Source organism: Bufo bufo, chromosome 4, assembly GCF_905171765.1.
Source record: "Bufo bufo chromosome 4, aBufBuf1.1, whole genome shotgun sequence".
Taxonomy (NCBI): domain Eukaryota; kingdom Metazoa; phylum Chordata; class Amphibia; order Anura; family Bufonidae; genus Bufo; species Bufo bufo.
The window spans coordinates 503,432,474-503,448,921 of record NC_053392.1 but is presented as its reverse complement, the minus strand read 5'-3'; the positions used below and the strand labels follow the sequence as shown (position 1 = coordinate 503,448,921).

General features: G+C 46.1%; 1 protein-coding gene across 1 annotated transcript in view; it reads right to left on the bottom strand.

Moving 5' to 3' along the window:
* The window catches only part of LOC120998797 (two pore calcium channel protein 1-like), a 78,226-nt gene extending 70,897 nt beyond the window's left edge, over window positions 1-7,329 (bottom strand). Inside the window, exon 1 of the mRNA XM_040429635.1 lies at window positions 7,082-7,329. Within this exon, the coding sequence (XP_040285569.1) occupies window positions 7,082-7,180 (99 nt within the window). The 5' untranslated portion in view covers window positions 7,181-7,329. The remainder of the gene's footprint in view (window positions 1-7,081) is intronic.
* Between the last annotated feature and the right edge of the window lie 9,119 nt (window positions 7,330-16,448).

The following is a 16,448-nucleotide window of genomic DNA, read 5'->3' as shown; positions in this document are numbered from 1 at the left end:
CTGGACGGATCCGTTTGCCTCCGCACGGCCAGGCGGACACCCGAACGCTGCAAGCTGCGTTCAGGGGTCCGCCTACTGAGCGGAGGACAAACGGTGCCAAACTGATGCATTCTGAGCGGATCCGCATCCACTCAGAATGCATTAGGGCTGGACGGATCCGTTCGGGGCCGCTTGTGAGAGCCTTCAAACGGAACTCACAAGTGGAGCCCCGAACGCTAGTGTGAAAGTAGCCTAAGTGTCACAGTGCGCCTCCTCCCCTCGCTAGCATCCGCCCCGGAGCCGCGGCCCGGGGCCGCGGGTTGCCGACACCTGTCCTAGAGAGTGTTCTCGATCTGGCCAACTGTTGTTAAGGGTGTTTTCCATCACAGTTGTTTTCCGTGGTCTTTCGGGTCTTTTGGTGTTGCTGAGCTCACCGGTGCGTTCCTTCTTTTTAAGAATGTTCCAAACAGTTGTTTTGGCCACACCTAATGTCTTTGCTATCTCTCTGATGGGATTGTTGTGTTTTTTCAGCCTAATGATGGCTTGCTTCACTGATAGTGACAGCTCTTTGGATCTCATCTTGAGAGTTGACAGCAACAGATTCCAAATGCAAATAGCACACTTGAAATGAACTCTGGACCTTTCATCTGCTCATTGTAATTGGGATAATGAAGGAATAACACACACCTGGCCATGGAACAGCAGAGAAGCCAATTGTCCCATTACTTTTGGTCCCTTAACAAGTGGGAGGCACATATGCAAACTGACACAATAAAAGCACACACAGCTATGGGGAATGGATATTGCGGATGTGCTAGCGGCGATCTAGCAGCCCATGTCCTCAGCTCTATACCCAAAATCCAGGTGACAGGTTCCCTTTAAGGAGGCAGGGGCCACTATTAAAGGGGCAACTTCTGTGGAGGTCACTGTTAAGGCAGCGGGGTACTGTGGAGGTTACTGTTATGGGGGATACTGTCGATATCTTTTAACGACACACACAAACATTAAATGAAATAGATGAAATATACCCATGCGAAGCCGGGTCCTTCTGCTAGTTTCAAATATCTGATGCCTTTCTGAGAAACGGACGTTAAAAACGGACCCATTCAATTGTATGGGGGCAGTTGGTCAGTGAAAAACGGACAAGGTAGAACATGCTCTATTTTTTGACGTCTGTTATTCACTGGCCGTCAAAAAAACTTCCGTGTGAATAACCTCATAGACTACCATTGGTCTTAAAACGGACATGTGATGTCCGTTTTTCACTCGTGTGCATGTATCCTAATCATAATCATCATACTGAAAATGTTCATAAAAATTAGAACATGAGCTCAGCCATAAACTCAAGCACAATCCCAAATCTTCCAATATAAAGGCAATTACCCCAGGTTAAAAGAGTTTTCCGAGAGTTTCTTTTTTTTACTGATCACCTATCCTCTGAATAGCCAGAAATCTACAGCAGCTCTAAGCTGTCTAAGCATGGGGGGGAATTATCATGACAGGCTCTTTCGGCGCTAGTCTTGATATCCCTTGCACTGTCGGAGCAGGAGCAGGCCTCGTCATGAGCTAGGCGCGTCCTCCGGCAGTCTGTGCACCTAAAAAGAAATCCACAACAGCTCAGAGCTGCCATATATTTCTGGCTTCATTTGCACCAGAAACCTGGCGTTAAATTTGCCTCCGCTGGTGGCTACACCCTTTTCCCGCCTTTGCCCCTATTGGAAAAGTTTCGAGGTAATGTAAAAAGAGGTACTTGCAACTTTTATTAAACCCACTTTCTGGCGTAAAGGAAATGATACTGCAGAAGGATGCGCCCAATTTAGTCATGCGCAGGAGGTATCAAGAGCGCCACAGAAAGACTTTTCTTAAAAGGTTCTGTTTCAGAACTGGCTTTTTTTCCTGACAGTCCACGACCATGTTCTTGGAGGAGCCATATTCCGGTCAGCCTAAGGAATTGTAAGGTTACAACGAAGAGCTCACAAAGCTTCCATTCTAGGATGTTCTTACAAAATTCCAGTGCAAAGAGCCAAGTTACATGCAGTTACTGATCTCGTATTAATGATTATTTCACTTTCAGATGAACTTGGGTTAAGAACGTTCAAAGTTTTCACAGGTTTTAAAAGAAAAACAGAGAAAACATGCCGTGGTAGATTTATCAAAACTGGTGTAAAGTAGAACTGGCTTAGTTGCACATAACAACCAATCAGATTCCACCTTTCATTCTTCAGAGCTTCTTTGGAAAATGAAAGGTGGAATCTGATTGGTTGCTATGGGCAACTAAGCCAGTTCTATTTTACACCAGTACTGATAAGTCTACCCCACGGATGTCTTCTACTCCTCTAGGTTAGGGCGACACACGGTGGGGATCACATAGTAAAGATCAGTTTTTCACATGTCTTTCTTAGGCTACTTTCACACTAGCATTTACGTTTTCCGGTATCGAGATCCGTCATAGGGGCTCAATATTGGAAAAAAAAAAACGCTTCAGTGTTGTCCCTATTCATTGTCAATGGGGACAAAACTGAACAGAAGGAAATGCTCCAAAATGCGTTCCGTTCCATTTAGCTGCGTTCCCAGACCGGAGAGCAAACGGCAACATGTTGTATTTTGCTTTCCGTCCTGGGATGCAGAGCAAGACTGCATGACCCCCAATGCAAGTCAATGGGGACAGATCCGTTTTCTCTGCCACAATAGAAAACTGATTCGTCCCCCATTGACTTTTAACGGATTCGTCTTGGCAATGTTAAAGATAATACAACTGGATCTGTTCATAACGGATGCAGACGGTTGTATTATCAGTAATGGAAGTGTTTTTGCTGGACCGTGCCGGATCCAGCAAAAACACTAGTAAAAAAAAAAAAAAAAAACACATTGGGAGGACAATCCGACCAGTTTATTTTTTTACAAACAATTTTTGAATGTATAATAGGCAATGTTATATGGATAATCGAGGTCTATACAAGGCGTCGTTATTGCCTTATTCCTGTATAATAATGTAATGTATAACCTTCCTGCATGCATAAGGCCTCCAGGGCCAACTGAATAAAGGTAGGTAAGAAGGATCTGGAGAACGAACTGACAATACAGAGGGAGACAGACCCATGATGTACTGGGAAAAAAGGGGAAGGATGCCTTAGCAGATATTAAAAGGGAACCTGTCACCTCCCAAAACCATCCCAAGCCGCCAGCAGCACCTGCGTGTAGCCCGCAGTGGGTTTCTTCTTTTCTTCCTGAAGGCAGATGCAGCAAAAGTACTGAAAACGTTGTTTTATCCCCTGCCCGGCGCGCTTCTCCAGTCACGGGGGCAGGGGCCTCCTTGCTTCAAGTCACGGTAACCGCGTCCCCTTCCCTGCCCCTTCACTGTGACTGACAGCGCTTATGCAGAGAGTTCGGCAAAGCCAGCCAAACTGCCGGCGGTCAGTCACAGCGAAGGGGCAGGGACTTGAAGCCCCTTGACTTGAAGCATGTGTGGAGAAGCACGTCGGGCAGGGGATAAAACAACGTTTTCAGTACTTTTGCTGCATCTGCCTTCAGGATGAAAGGCATCATCAGAAGAAACACACTGCGGGCTACACGCAGGTGCTGCTGGCGGCTTGGGATGGTTTTGGGAGGTGACAGGTTCCCTTTAAATAGGTTGTCCAGCCCCGGAGACGTTATCTGCCAAATAATATGTGCAATTATCTAAGAGCTGTGATTTGGCTGTAAAAACACAGCAACATTGCAGAAAAATCACAGGTAAGTCACAGTTGCGGTCTATGATGGCAAAGTCTTGTCCGATTTGCTTCCTATGACCAAAAATCTGGCTGTCCGTGTGACGGCCTGAATTCCTGGGCCAACTTCATCTTATTGCAAGAAAATTTAGACTAGAACCTTCAGAATCACAGGTGCATATCCATGAAGCAAACAGGATTATAAAAACAAAATGGCTGCACACCATTATACATACAAACAATAGAGCTGAATAATGGGGGTCATTCTAAATAAAAGTGGTACAATACCGACTATAAATGAGTAATGGAAGCTCTTAGCGCACATACGTGTCCGGCCCATCTACCAGACGTCAAGGTGGCTTCCGCAGATGGGCCCTAACACTAAATATACTGCCTCACTTTGGACTGCAGTGTAGGAACCAGCTACCAACGTGATGAGTAAATGAGTAATGGAAGTTCTTAGCGCACATACGTGGTTTCCAACTTCATCTTATGTAAGGTGGACTCACTGCACAGTGGTCTCTGATGCTGTGAGTGCAGCCCAGTCAGGACTATAGACCCGCAGTTGGCGTGGAACTCACAGCGTCCTAGATCACTATGCAGTGAGTTCACCTCACGTGAGCCGTGGTTGGCCCAGGAGAAGCAACTGTCGCACGGACGACATACAGCAATGTGAATGCACCCTTAGGCCCCTTTCACACGGGCGAGTATTCCGCGCGGGTGCAATGCGTGAGTTGAACGCATTGCACCCGCACTGAATCCTGACCCATTCATTTCTATGGGGCTGTGCACATGAGCTGTGATTTTCACGCATCACTTGTGCGTTGCGTGAAAAATCGCAGCAAGCTCTATATTCTGCGTTTTTCACACAACGCAGGCCCCATAGAAGTGAATGGGGCCGCGTGAAAATCGCAAGCATCCGCAAGCAAGTGCGGATGCGGTGCGATTTTCACACATGGTTGCTAGGTGACGATCGGGCTGGGGACCCGATCTGTATTATTTTGCCTTATAACATGGTTATAAGGGGAAATAATAGCATTCTTAAAGGGTTTCTATCACTTCGTTTCACATAATTAGCTGTCAGACACTAGCGATCTGCTAGTGTCTGCTCTGCCAAACCATCCTAATATAATTGCTTTTGGGGCAGCCATTTTGCTAAAAAAAGAACTTTTATTAATATACTAATGAGCCTCTAGGTGCTATGGGGGCGTCATTAGCACCTAGAGGCTCAGTCTACCTTCACAAACTGCCGCCGCCCAGCGCGTCCCTCCAGCCCACCCATCTCCTCCTGAATGCGATCCTCCCTGTGAGCGCCTGTATTCGGCGCATGCGCAGTGAATGTCTGACCGCTTCCCTGCTCAGACATTCACCGCGCATGCGCAGAATACATACGCTCACAGGGAGGATCGCATTCCGGAGGAGATGGGCGGGCTGGAGGGACGCGCTGGGCGGCGGCAGTTTGTGAAGGTAGACGGAGCCTCTAGGTGCTAATGACGCCCCCATAGCACCTAGAGGCTCATTAGTATATTAATAAAAGTTCTTTTTTTAGCAAAACGGCTGCCCCAAAAGCAATTATATTAGGATGGTTTGGCAGAGCAGACACTAGCGGATCGCTAGTGTCTGACAGCTAATTATGTGAAATGAAGTGATAGAAACCCTTTAATACAGAATGCAAAGTAAAATAGTGATGGAGGGGTTAAAAAAAAAAAAAAATAATTAACTCACCGAGTCCACTTGATCGCGTAGTTGCGGATCTCTGTCTTCTTCTGTAATGTTGAGCTGCCAGCTAAGGACCTGTGGTGACGTCACATCACATGATCCATCACCATGGTGATGAACCATGTGATTGGACCATGTGATGAGCACAGTGACGTCATCAAAGGTCCTATTCCTGTGCACAGCAAAGAAGAAGACAGAAGAGATGCCGGCTGCGCGATCAAGTGGATTAAGGTGAGATTTTTCTCACGCGCGTGCAAAACGCATTACAATGTTTTGCACTCGTGCGGTAAAATCGCGCATGTTCCCGCAACGCACCCGCACCTTTTCCCGCAACGCCCGTGTGAAACCAGCCTTAAAGGGGTTCTCTGGTAATGACCAAGTGCCAGTGGTCGCTGGAGGATTCCGCTCCGGCCACCACAATGGGCTCTTCCCATAGAAGTGAATGGCAGCGCACCGCGCGTGATCCGTTTTTTTTCTTTATTTTTCTGTTCTTCTGATGGATCAGAAGAAAGGCAAGCGAAACGGTGAAGTGAACTCAGCCTTTATACTGAATACTTGAAAGGCCGCTTTCACACAGTCAAGCCTCATTCACACGTCAGTGTTTTATGGACGTGCGGTACGTGTTCTCCACGGACAGCACGCGTCCCCATTTATTTTAATGTGTGTATTCCGACATCAGTGTTTTAGCACGGTCCGTGGGTCAGTGTTTTTTAGCACGGATGCATGCTCTATATTGTCCGTGTTCACGGATCCGTCACGTCCATTATAGTCTATGGGTCCGTGAAAACCACGGATGCAACACGGACAGCAAAAAACTGACCCAACACGGATCCTTCGCGGATGCATCACTGACCACCTGCTCACGGATTTGAGCACGGACGCGTGAAGGAGGCATCAGTGTTTGGTCAGTGATTTCCATTGGTGATTGTGAGCCAAAACCAGACGCGGAGCCTATACAGAAATAAAAGGTGCATTGGAAAGAGGCGCACCTGTTCTGTGTTCTTGTTCCGCACCCGTTTTAGGCTCACAATCACTGACTGTGTGAAAGGCTGGGGCTACACGGCGATCTTGGTCCTGACATCTATCGCACGAGCAATGATCGTTGTGTAGCCCTTGAATAAAATGGGGTCACAGCTTGACTCTCAAAATTGCCGTCACCCCAGGATCACCAAAAGTGTTTCACTTTTTTGCAATTCTGGGATCTCGTTAACTGACGAATCGTGCGGTGACCCCATTATGGTTGAATGCACAGCGATCTATGGTCATGTGATGGGTGCCAGGGCCAAGATCATCAGGTAGCCTTATAGGGATGAAAGGGCACCGGCATAGACAGCACTAGAGGAAGAAACCGAAGACGTAAGCCAGGTCCCCCTTTATTTCCCCGGGTCATCACCTCTGGATCCTTCCCATCTACAGCCAGGACTTCCAGGCTCAGGGGCCACAGCACACACATCATGGGCTTTATGGACTTCAGCCGCCAGGATCCTATAAGGAGTCTTCAGAGGGTGAACCCAATAACACATGACACACATATGTGCATTTTTCAGGATCCTGGAGCACAATCCCATCATCCACTTCTGCAGCAGATAATCAAAGCCAACTGGGGGATCCAGGGAACAGATCGCTGACACAGCAGCAGCATTCCCCATTACACAGCCCCCGGTGATCGTTCCTACCTCGTCGGGATCTTCCATTCGGACGCCGCATCCTCCCTTTGTCCCGTTATTTCCACTGCTGCCGACATCAGGGTTACTTTTCACTGGGCTTTCGGACATGATTTAAAGGAATGCACCTAATGTGGAAATCAATGGCAGCTTCCAGCAGCGTCTGCCCTGTAGTCTGTGCGGGTCCAGCCCTGAGCAGAGCCGTCCGACTCCTCCATACAAGTTACTGGATAACTGGAGGCTCCCCGTCCCGCAGGCTGAGCAGGTCACGTGACCGAGCGGAAACCACTCAGCAGGATGGAGGCGATGGCTCGGATTTCACCTTCCGCGGGAGATGAGCAGCGGCTGAGATAACAAACAGCTTGGGCTTCATTCACTGCCTGCTGGCAGTGGTCTTGGGCTGCCTGTGTTCACTGCTTGCTGTCAGTGGTATTGGGTAGCCAGATGTCTGACGAATGGAAAGTGTGCAGTGTGAATATAGCTTTGCATTGCATTTATCCCTTTGGTTGCGGTTGAGTTTCGGATTCTGTGTTCAGTCAGTGGAGATTTATCAAAACTAGAGTAAAGTAGAGCTGCCCGTAGCAACCAATCAGATTCCGCTTTTCATTTTGCAGAGCTCATTTGGAAAATGTCAGGTGGAATCTGATTGGTTGCTACGGGCAACTAAACCAGCTCTACTTTACTCTCGTTTTGATAAATTTTCCCCAATTGTGCTATGGAAAAAAAACAAAGCTTTAGGGCCCATTCACGCGACGATCCCGACGATCACTGTCCGTTTGCACTCCGTATTGCGGTGCGGATCCTTTGACTTGAATGGGTCCAAGATCCGCAAGATACGGTAAAAGATAGGACTTTTAGGTGGTGTGAATGTGCCCTTATTATGGACTAGGCACGAAAGGTGGTCTAGGTTATACTGAGGTTAAAGGGTCAGAAAAACGTGCTAATAGCGGCTCTCCCAATTTATCGCTCTGGGTTGGTGCTCTGCCACTGAGAGATGTAAAATAGGTGAAAAATTGATCGGCCAGCACTCTATATCTGGTTACCGCACAAATTATATTTATTCATAAAGGTTAATATAAATTTAAAATAGGTAATTTATTCGAATGTGGTTTAAAATATATGGATATCACGTCTAAAAAAAGGAATTAGGTTTTGATTATGTGTCTATCGAAAGTCCAACTAGCGTTATGCTTGTTGTGTCCAGGTTCTTCTAAAGGCATTTGTAATCAAATTACATATATGTTAATAGTAGAGATACCATCAAAGGGTCGTGGAGATAAAATGTCCTGATGTAGAGAATAAATGAAGGAAAAAGGAAAAACTCCTTGCTGATAAGTCCTGATTGTTCATTCATGAGTACATGCACATCTTGCGATTTAAAGGGATTCTGTCACCTCGTTTTCGGTTATAGAGATGCGGACATGCACGGCTAGATCGCCGCTAGCATGTCCACATTATACCGGTCCTATAGGGCTGTGTGCTTCTATTTTGTTTAAAAAATGATTTTAGAGATATGTAAATGAGTCTTGTGGACACTTCATATTACGATATTTGTGTGAGTAGTTTGCAGCAGCAGAGTTGGTTAGCCAGAAAAACAGTGTGCGGTATAATGAACTTGTGGTTACTCACTGTTTTTTGATGATGTTATTTCCGCTACTGCCGGTGCCGTCCCACACGGCATCTGAGTTGCATTTTTTGCGGCTCAGATGCAGACTTCACACTTCAATGGGGCCTCAAAAGATGCAGACAGCACTCTGTATGTTGTCCGCATCCGTTGCTCCGTTCTGTGGCCCCACCAAAAAATAGAACATGTCCTATTCTTGTCTGTTTTGTGGACAAGAATAGGAATTTCTATTTATGGGTGGCCCGTATGGGCGGCATCCGTGTTTTCCGGATCCGCAATCTGTGGACTGCAAAACACAGTACGGTCGTGTGCATGAGGCCTAAGCGTACAGCCACATGGCGCAACTGTGCTGCGGGTGGGATGAGGATGTAGGAGCCACAGCAGCATTATGTCAACCCTTTGAGGACATGGTGATTTTCCGTTTTTGGATAACTTTTTATTTTATTTTTCCGTTCGTATAGCTGTATGAGGGCTTGTTTTTGTGGAAAAAGTTGTACTTTCTATTGGCACCATTTAGTATTGCGTACAATGTAGTGGGAAGCAGAAAAAATATTCAAATTTGGTAGAATTGGGGGAAAAAAACACAAAAATTCAGCGTTCCCTATGCGGTAAAAATGACCTGTTACCTTCATTCTCCAGGTCGCTATGATTACAGCGATACCGCAGTTAAATAGGTGTTCTTGTGTTTTATTACTGGAAAAAAATAAATTTAAAATTTTTTCTTTTCATCCCCATATTCTGACCCCGTAACTTTTTTTATGTCTATTTTTTCCAGGGCCATCTGTACTTTTCTTTGATAACATTTTGGGGCGTATGTGACTTTTTGATCAAGAAACATAGGGATTGATATTGAGTTCTGCAGCTGGCGGGAGTAATAGCTGTACTTGAAGGAAGGAGGGGCCAGCTCCAGGGCCGTTATTGTAACCATAGTAGGGGGAGTGTGATCGTGCAGGGTGTGATGTATGCATTAGTGGATGTCTGCAGTGCAGTGTGTAGTGAATGCAGGCAGGTTATTATAGCCAAGTGATAAAGTACAGGGAAGGTCCGCCATATTGGATAATTATGGTCTGCCATATTATTTATCGCTTGGTGCATTCACTCCAGACCCCTTCCAGGGGCTCATTAACACTATGTTGGAGGGCAGGTACCGATGTTATTTACATGGGACTGTACGTTGGAGAAGCTGATGTTGGGGCAAAACCCCTACTTCTATGACCTGCTGGGGTCCAAATCAGGTAAAGGTGCGAGTACTCGGAAGAGATAAACGACACAGACTCAAGGTTGTATCAGAATAATCTCTTTACTTTATTGAGAGGATCCAGAAATACTTATACCCAGTTTCTAGCCAACACAGCTCTCGTCACTAGGGTTGTTGCGGGTATCGAAATTTGGATACCCAATCAATACTTTTGTCTACCGGGATTTCCATTTTTTCGATACTGGGCTGTGCTGCTGCGCAGTCTAGTATCTCTGAACATGAGTGCGCGGCTATCAGCACGCTCATGTTCCCTCAGTAGCACAGGGGAGAAGGAAGCAGTCCTCCCTCCCCCTGTGCTGCCACCAATGAGAAGAGAGGGGCGGGCGCACTGCGCCACCAATGATAAGACTTTTCCTACACAGAGCGGCTCCATTCACCCGCAGTGCCCCACTACTGTCTCCTCTCCTGCTCCATATGCTAATTATTATCGGAGAAATGGGGAGGAGACATCAGCTTCTCTAGTGGGCGTTCCTTCTCCCTGCGCTGCGATTGGACAGCGCTACAGCCACGGAGATGGAACGGCCACTAGAGAAGCTGATGTCTCCTCCCCATTGCTCCGATAGTAATTAGCATATGGAGCAGGAGAGGAGACAGTAATGGGGCACTGCGGGCGAACGGAGCTGCGCCCAGGACTAATAGTAAGTGGTGGGACATCTCTGGGCACCGCTCTGTGTAGCCTAATACTTAGTCTGGACCCAGGAAAAGTACTGTAGACTTTAACACATAATACAGGAGGCGGGTGCCGGCAGCAGAATCGCATTGCCGGCACCCTGCCCCTGACAGGGAGCTGCGATCTGCCAGTACCCGCCTCCTGTATTAAGGGGTAATTATCATTGGTGGCGCAGTATAAAAAGTATATAAAAATCACCCCCTTTCCCAATTTCACATATAAAATGTATAAATAATAAACATATTACATATCGCCACGTCATAAAAGTCCAAACTATTAAAATATTAAAAAAATCTATGTGGTGAACACCAGAACAGAAAAAATAAATAAAAACTGCGCGATTCGCCATTTTTTAAAATGTGGAATGCACGTGGCTTTTTTGGTTTATTTTTTTCGCATGGTATCGAGTATCGCAATACTTTTTCATGGTATCGAAACCGAATAAAAAATTTGGTATCGCAACAACTCTACTCGTCACTTACGTAAGCATCGCGTGATTAACAATAATAACATAACATTTTTGGTATTTGTAAATCAAGGATATTTAATTACAAAAAGCTTTATCTTATCCTTGAGTTATTCATCCTTGAGAAGTATCTAGAATCAGTTGTACTCCCAGAACATCAGATACACATAGTTCTGAGAATCAAGTAACATAAATTTTGTTTGTACACACAGTTCAGCAATTCTCCATGGGATTATAGATCATATTAACCTGTATAAATGCTTAATCTACATAAACCATAAATAAACATAAAAAAGACACGTGGACACCTCATGTGATGGAAAGCTTTGGCCACGGCCAGCTTTTTTTTAAAATCAGATTCTCCATAAACAAAAAAAACCCATAACCCCCCCCCCCCCCCCCCCAATCCCTACAAGGCAGGACACATTTATAACAACCCTCCTTTATCAACACTCCCGGGGTGTCGGCACCACAATACTCCTCAATAAACCATCCACCATCATCAAATTCCAACCACCGACATTCCATAAAACGTCACAATCCAGCATCTATCTTCCCATACAGCCATATTCCAATTCCAGGTAAACCACTCACCAACAAGCTTCTGTATATGCACCACACACCTGCTACTATCCAATATCCTATGTATCCTCCATCCTCACTGCATTCACCTCGTCATAGAAAAAGTCCTTGTAAGCGCCAGGCCAGCTTTATTAAAGAACAGCTTAAACCATTACAACATAAACCATATAACTTAATAGCCACAGATTAGACCAGCCATAGGCTCGGCCTTAATACCAGAATTAACTCGTCTACTCACCATTTCAGTGAGCGACTTTACTCACCGGACCATGCCAACTAAACAGGGGGCATGGGCCCCACCCATAGCTATCTTGATCATAGCCTGAAAATCCAAATTAAAAATATCTAGACTTCCGGTTCCGGCGCCGACATGGGAAGATGCGGCTAACTTCGGCTTCGTGAAGTCGGTCTAACAAGCGCTAATTCCCCCATACATACCGGGTACACTCCGGGGAAACTGAGCCTGCTGGACAAGTGGGTTCTTATGGATCGATACATTATGAACATGGGGACGAGAAACCAGACGAAAGCCCAGAAGCTGGGAAAGACGGCAGCGCGGGAAAACGAGACAGTGGAGGAAGAGACTTACCCACCTACGCAGCACAGTGCAATGGAGGAACAAACAGCGACCAGAGAGCAGGAGCTGCAGGGAGACGAAACATCAGTGGACTATTTGAGGTGGCAAACCGGATCCTGCCCGACTTGCAGGAATCCTTAGCTAACACTGTTGGGCTAACGCTCCAGTCCCTGCAGGAAACTACTGCCAAACATGGCCACAGATTAGTGAGTGCTGAAAGCAGAATCTGAGAGCTAGAAGAATCTTGCTCAGACCTTCAGACCACGCTAGCGAAAACGGTGAGCGAAAGTGGATGATTTAGAAAATCGCTCTCGCATAAATAATTTACGTATACTGGGTCTGCAGGAATCAATCCCGGCCCAGGACCTCGCGATTATCTGTGAGCATGAAATTCCTGAGGCCCTAGGCCTAGATACTACATACAAAGTTGAAAGGGCGCATCGCATAGGCCCCGATCTGCGTGGAGGTACAGAGCGCAACTTAAAGGCGCCGGCTGCATTATCAAGAAGGCCGAGACCAGTCATAGTAAAATACCTTGATTTCACAGATAAAACTGCGATCCTACGTTTGTACAAACGACAAAAGTCCTCGCTAGAAATCAGAGGCCAGAAAATACTGATTTTTGGAGACTATTCAGCGGAGGTACAAAAGAAGAGGACTAAGACGCAAGGACAGGGGCCAAACCACTAAGGCACTCGCCATCAGAAGCTGCCGCGGTCCGGAACACAAGGGAGGATGCTGTAGCTTTAAGCGGCATAGTGGAATCTTCCTGGCACACGCCCTCTCGCTGCTCAACACAGGAGTGGAGCTGCTGAGTTGGGCGCTGCAACTGCTGACCACGATTTCCGTGCCTCCGTCCTTTACTATGGCGGGAAGAAGATGTCTCCCCCGCTTGTATCCCATCCGGAGGGGCAAACAGTGAACATCCATGGTGGGGGGGGGGAAGCTGGAACCAAAAGGCGCATCAAAGTTCCTGGGGAACACAGAAAAATGCCGTACACCCGGACTTGACGTCACTCCCACTCTTCAGCTTCCGGAAACGGCGTCAGATGCAGGGCGCTTTTCCGCTCGCCGCCGCTCCGAGATGGACCTGGAAGGAGAAGGGGAGAAACGGGTGCGCTGCCTCCTCTCATGCTGAGAGGAGCGCAGTGCAGACAAAACAGCAGGGAGGTCCTCTGACACCGCCACAGCACAAGAAGAGGTCACGGAATCCACAGCCACGTCCGCTCCAGGCAGCACCGGCATTGAAGATACGAGGTCTGACAGGCACGACTCCAACCAGGCAGACGTTCTCCCATCCTCGGCACGACTTCAGAGCGCAGAGACAGCTTGGCTGACAGCAATAGCAGTGTCAAACATCGCAATATATATACACAAAACAGCTAACCCGCCAAAGTAACCACCCAATGCCCTAACTGTTGCTGGGCATCAATATTTACTCTGCCCATCAACGACCTTCCATAGGTAACTTTCTCAGCCAATCCCCTGCTACCCACCTCTACCCAGAGACAATGGCTATTTTTAGCCACCTTGACCACCATTCTTGGCGGGAAAATTCCCACCAAAACGGTATAAAGACAATATGGGATGATCAAAATCCCATGAGGATCCCTCCATATAAGAATTTCGGGATCCCATAATTCTGAGCTCAAATAAACCAGCTTATTAAATGGAATCCAGTATACAAAATGAAGGTGCAATCCCTCACACTGACAGGAGGGAAGACATGTTATTTACATGGGACTGTATGTTGAAGGGGGCTGTACGGAGGGGGAGAGATGTTATTTAGACTAGTGATGGTTTACCTGCATAAATACCCACCACTTAGGGCACGTTCACACCACCGCTATTTATTTCTGTTGTTCTGCACCGTTAGGTGAGCAGAACAACAAAAATAATGGAAGTGCCGAATAAGGCACATAACTGACAGGAACGTAGCTGAACAGACTCCATTGACTATTATAGGATCCGTTCGGTTTCTGTTTGGGATCCTGTCTTTTTACCAGACAAAAAAGTCCTGCATACAAGGCTTTTTTGTCCAGTCTTTTTAACAGAATCTGCGACAAAGGCCCCGAACGGAGCCTCCAACGCAGATGTAAACAAGCCCTTAACATTATGTAAGCCTACGTATTATGTATTTAAATTACTGCAACTTTCCTCGGCTGAAAATACTCCTCAAAAATGGTAAGAAGGGTTTTGTCACTCTTCCAGAGTGCGACCTCCTGTGACAGTATGAACAAGACTTGGAAGAAACAAAACCTCTTTCCGTCACATCAGCTAGTTTTCCGTACACTACGGATACTAGGATTGCATATCTTGCCTTTTATTTATTGATGGATTCATGAATAAAGACTTTTCCTGCGGCAGCCTCTGATCTTTCAGGGGGGTCGAGGCAGCTGTAGGGAATGAATAGCTAGCTTTCCCAATCGCTGCCAGAGGGGAGCTATTCCAGCCCCAGGTAGAGCAGCGCTTCTGGGTTTTCAGCGCTCAGGTGCTGTGGTCACATTTGACTGCAGCATCTTAGGGGTTAAATGTCTGTGATCGGTGTTGTCACCGATCACAGACATTAGCCCCGGGTGTCTGCTGTGTGAAACAGCAGGCACTTAGCAGCTATGGCACTCGCCATCTTTAACCCTTTCGCTACCAGCGCCGTACATGTAATTGATTTCAAAGCGCTCAGCCTCACTGAAGAGGCAGAGGGCCTTTAAACTGCAATTCTTATATTGAGAAACATAAGAAATGAGCAATAGTTAGTAATAAATGCATTTTAAAAATCCAAGATTGTTATACGCTCAAATACGAGATTCAAAATCATTACAAAAAAGTTATAAGAAAAACTGTTAAAAATATATTTAAAAAAATAAAAAATATGAAAGTTTAAATCGCCCCCCTTTCCGTATAATAAAAAAATAAATACCTAAATAACCAAAAATATAAACATCATGGGTATGACTGTGACCGAAAACACCCGTACTATTAAAATATAAAAATATTTTTCCAATGCGGCGAATGGCGTAGCTGAAGAAAGCGTTAAAATGGAGCAATTTGCCATTTTTTTTATTGCTTCTTTTACCCAAAAAAAGTAATAAAATGTTATCAAAAAGTCACACACAAATGGTATCAATAAAAACTACAGATTGTCCCGCAAAAAATAAAAAACGTTATGGGGGTCAGAATATGGTGATGTAAAAAAAAAAATATATATATATTTTTTAAAAGTTTAAATTTACACTATTTAGATAAAAACCTATACATATGGGGTATTGTTGTAATTGTACTGACCCAGAGAATGAAGGGTCAGTTTTGCCGCAAACGGAACACCGCGGGAACAAAACCCGTAAAACGGTGGAGGAATTGTGTTTTTCTTTCTAATTCCACCCCATTTGGAATTTTTTTACCAATTCCCACTACACTGTATGCCATAATTAATGGTGGCATTAGAAAGTACAACTTGTGCCGCAAAAAATAAGCTCTCATACAGCTATGTCAATGGAAAAAAAGTTATGGCTCAAGAAAGATAGGGAAGAAAAATGAAAACGAAAAAAACCTCCCGTATCCTAAGGGTTAAAGAGACAACATCTGCTGTATATGTCGTCATGGGGATAAAGGGTTTTTGGGGAGTTCAGTATTGATGGCCTATCTTCTGGATATGTCCTCAATATCTTACTGCCCTCTGTTCCCCTGCTGTCACCGCCTAAGGCCTCTTGCACATGAACGTTGTGTGACCATGGCCGTATTGCGGCCCGCATACGGCGGGTCCGCAGTACATGGACACCGGCCCGTGTGCACTTCACATCACGGATGCGGACCCATTCACTTGAACTGGTCCGCAATCACGGAGATGTGGAACAGAAGCACGGATCGGAACCCCACGGAAGCACTACGGAGTGCTTCTGTGGTGTTTCTGTCCGTGCCTCCGCAACGCAAAAAAATAGAACTTGTTCTATTTTTTTTAGTGCGGACGGATCACGGACCCATTCAAGTTGAATGGGTCTCGATACGTCCCGGCCGCCATAGGTCCCCAATGCACGGAACGGATACACAACGTTCGTGTGCAAGAGGCCTAAATCTGTGCTGTAATACTTTGACAAGACTACCGTGCATGCACACAGGAGTCCTCTTCATTATGTTGGTATGGCACAGCAGTCTGGACTGTGTATTTTAGTGCAGCTTTAAGTGCTGTAAGCAGGGGTGCAGGGTCA